Genomic DNA, 2,586 nt, shown 5'->3' with positions numbered 1-2,586 from the left:
GCGCTCGAGCGGACTCACGCACCCTCCACCGCCGTACTGGCGGCGTATTCCGCCTCACTCACTGTACTCGCAGCCCCGTGTGCCCAAGCGCTGCTCCGAAGGCACACGGCACAAACACCGCCTTCCCGCCCCGAGGCTGGCGCGCTTGCGCACGTAGGCGACCAAGAAGCTCGAGGCGACGGTGGAGCAGGAGGCGTGGGGGCAGGTCGAGGTGCCGGCAGAGTACCAGCGGCTCGTCGACTCCATCGCCGCCAACCAAGTGCCGGAGGCGCCGCCCGCATCCGCCGCCGACCACCTCTCGGCCGCCGCCGCCGTCTCCGCGGCGGTCGGGTCGGCGGAGGCGGAGCCGGAGGCGGAGCGGCAGCCGAGCCGCGCGTCGGACATCGTTGTCTCGGGCGCGGGGTACAAGGTGGTCGGCTCGGGCCCTAATTACTCGATTACCATAATGGAGTAATTGATTAGGCGCGGGGTACAAGGTGGTCGGCTCGGGCCTCATCCTCCTCTCCACCGTCGTGCACTACCTGCAGTGCGGCGCCGCGGTGCCCGCCGTCGCCCCGCCCATCGCGCACGCGCTCCCCGTGCTGCTGCGCGGCTACCACACCCACGCCTACAAGCAAGTGCTGATGGCGGGCGCGATGCTGCCGACCTCGGCAGGCGAGATGGCCCGAGATGGCCCGAGATGGGCCGAGATGAGCCGAGATGAGCCGAGATGAGCCGAGATGAGCCGAGATGAGCCGAGATGAGCCGAGATGCTGCCGACGTCGTTAGATGCAGAGATGCAGATGCAGAGACGCAGATGCAGATGCAGAGACGCAGATGCAGATGCAGAGACGCAGATGCAGAGACGCAGGTGGGGTGCACTGCCTCGCGGCTCAAGCTGAAGCGTCGCCTCTGCAGGACTCAAGTCCATCTCCTTCAAGCACCTCGCGCTCTCCTCGCAAAGCCTCGGCGCCATATCTCCCCACACCTCCCCCTATCTCCCCCACATCTCTCCTCGCAAAGCCTCGGCGCCATATCTCCCCATACCTCCCCCCATCTCCCCCACATCTCTCATCGCAGAGCCTCGGCCCCCTCCTCGCTCCGCCTCCGCGCCTCGCCCTCGCACCCCTCCTCCTCAGCCTCTTCCCTCGTGGGCTGGCACCAGGCGTCCTCCTCGCGTCCCCATATCTCCCCATATCTCCCCATATCTCCCCAGGCGTCCTCCTCGCGCTGCTGCCGCACCTCAAGGCGATCCTCGCAGCCTACCTGCCGGAGGCGTGCCGCCGAGGGGCCGCCGAGAGGCCGCTTAGATAGCTTGCGGGCTGATGCTCGGCGGGCGGCCGCGCCATCAGCGCTATTCTCCTTTTCGCCGTTCGGATCTCCTGCCCCTTGCTGCCGCGCGGGGCCACGTCTGGGGCTCGTCCGACGCGTCCGCGACACGTCCACAACACGTCCACGACACGTCCCTCAGGCGCAGCGGCACGCGCTCAAGGAGTTCGACGGCGTCGAGTCGGACCTCGAGGCGCACCAGCAGCAGATCTTCGCAAAGTTCGTCTCCATCCTCGAGGAGCGGCGCCGCGGGCGAGTGAAGGACCTCTCCGCCGCGCTGGCGCCGCCGCAGGCGGTCGCACAGCGGCAGCCCGAGCCTCGTTGACCACTTCAGAGTCAGTCGTTTCCTAATCACTGAGTAGGCGGGCGCACAGCGGCAGCCCGAGCCGTCGGCAAACATCAAGGCGGTGGCCGCCGATTTGCGCGCCGTGTACAAGACGCTGCGCGACCTGCTTACGCCGCAGCAGCTGCACAAGGCGCTCGAGAGATCTGCCCTGCTCACTCATCTCTCCCTCCACCCCCCCCCTCCCCCTCCCCCTCCGCAAGGTGTTTGAGCTGATCCTCACTGCCTTCGACGCCGGCCTCCTCGAAGCGTACCGCGGAGTCGACACGGCCACCTCTGCCCCGCTAGCCGCACATTGCCCTGCTAGCCGCGAGACTGCCCTGCTAGCCGCGAGACTGCCCTGCTAGCCGCGAGCGACAGAGCCGCGACAGTCGCCACGCAGCCGAGATGCAGGCGAGATACCAGGGGGGGGGGGGGTGCACAGGCAGGGCGACATGGCGCCAGCCTTCTCGTGCATCCCTGGACCCAGCCTCTGGGCGTCACTCTAGGCGCCCGCCTTCTCGCCGAGATACAGCCGAGATACAGCCCGAGATGACCGAGATGCACCCGCCCCTAGGCGCCCGCCTTTTCGCCGAGATACAGCCGAGATAGAGCCCGAGATGACCGAGATGCATCCGCCCCTAGGCGCCCGCCTTTTCGCGGCAGTGCATCGTGCAGGACGTGCAGTTCTTGCGCAAGGAGGTCGCGCGGCTGCACCTCTCGCTGCCAAGCGGCTGCTGCCCAAACCTGGTCGCCTTCGCGCTCGCGCTGCCGGTGGCGTAGTCGGCCCGGCCGGTGCAGGGGGCGGGCAGGGGGTGGAGCGGCGAGGCGGAGAGGTGAGGAGGCGCGGTGCCGCGGCGCCGGCGAGCGAGCGGCGTCGGCCGGCGACGGGTCGGAGGAGCCAATGGAGAGGGTCACGCCGAGGCCCGGGGGGGGGGAGAGAGGAGGCGGGAAAG

At 68.8% G+C, this 2,586-nt stretch overlaps 1 protein-coding gene across 1 annotated transcript; it reads left to right on the top strand.

Annotated features, from left to right (window-relative positions):
- Positions 1–155: 155 nt before the first annotated feature.
- EMIHUDRAFT_453804 (hypothetical protein) lies at positions 156–2,413 on the top strand (the record flags this gene model as incomplete). The annotated part of the gene is made up of 7 exons (XM_005757065.1): positions 156–409; positions 477–654; positions 898–948; positions 1,196–1,254; positions 1,451–1,603; positions 1,671–1,736; positions 2,297–2,413. Coding segments are annotated over 7 exons (877 nt in total), but the record flags the coding sequence as incomplete, so codon positions are not given.
- Between the last annotated feature and the right edge of the window lie 173 nt (positions 2,414–2,586).

Source organism: Emiliania huxleyi (assembly GCF_000372725.1).
Source record: "Emiliania huxleyi CCMP1516 unplaced genomic scaffold EMIHUscaffold_93, whole genome shotgun sequence".
NCBI classification, from domain to species: Eukaryota; Haptophyta; order Isochrysidales; family Noelaerhabdaceae; genus Emiliania; species Emiliania huxleyi.
Note: the sequence above shows the minus strand (reverse complement) of the source record. Positions and strands in the feature narration are given on the sequence as shown.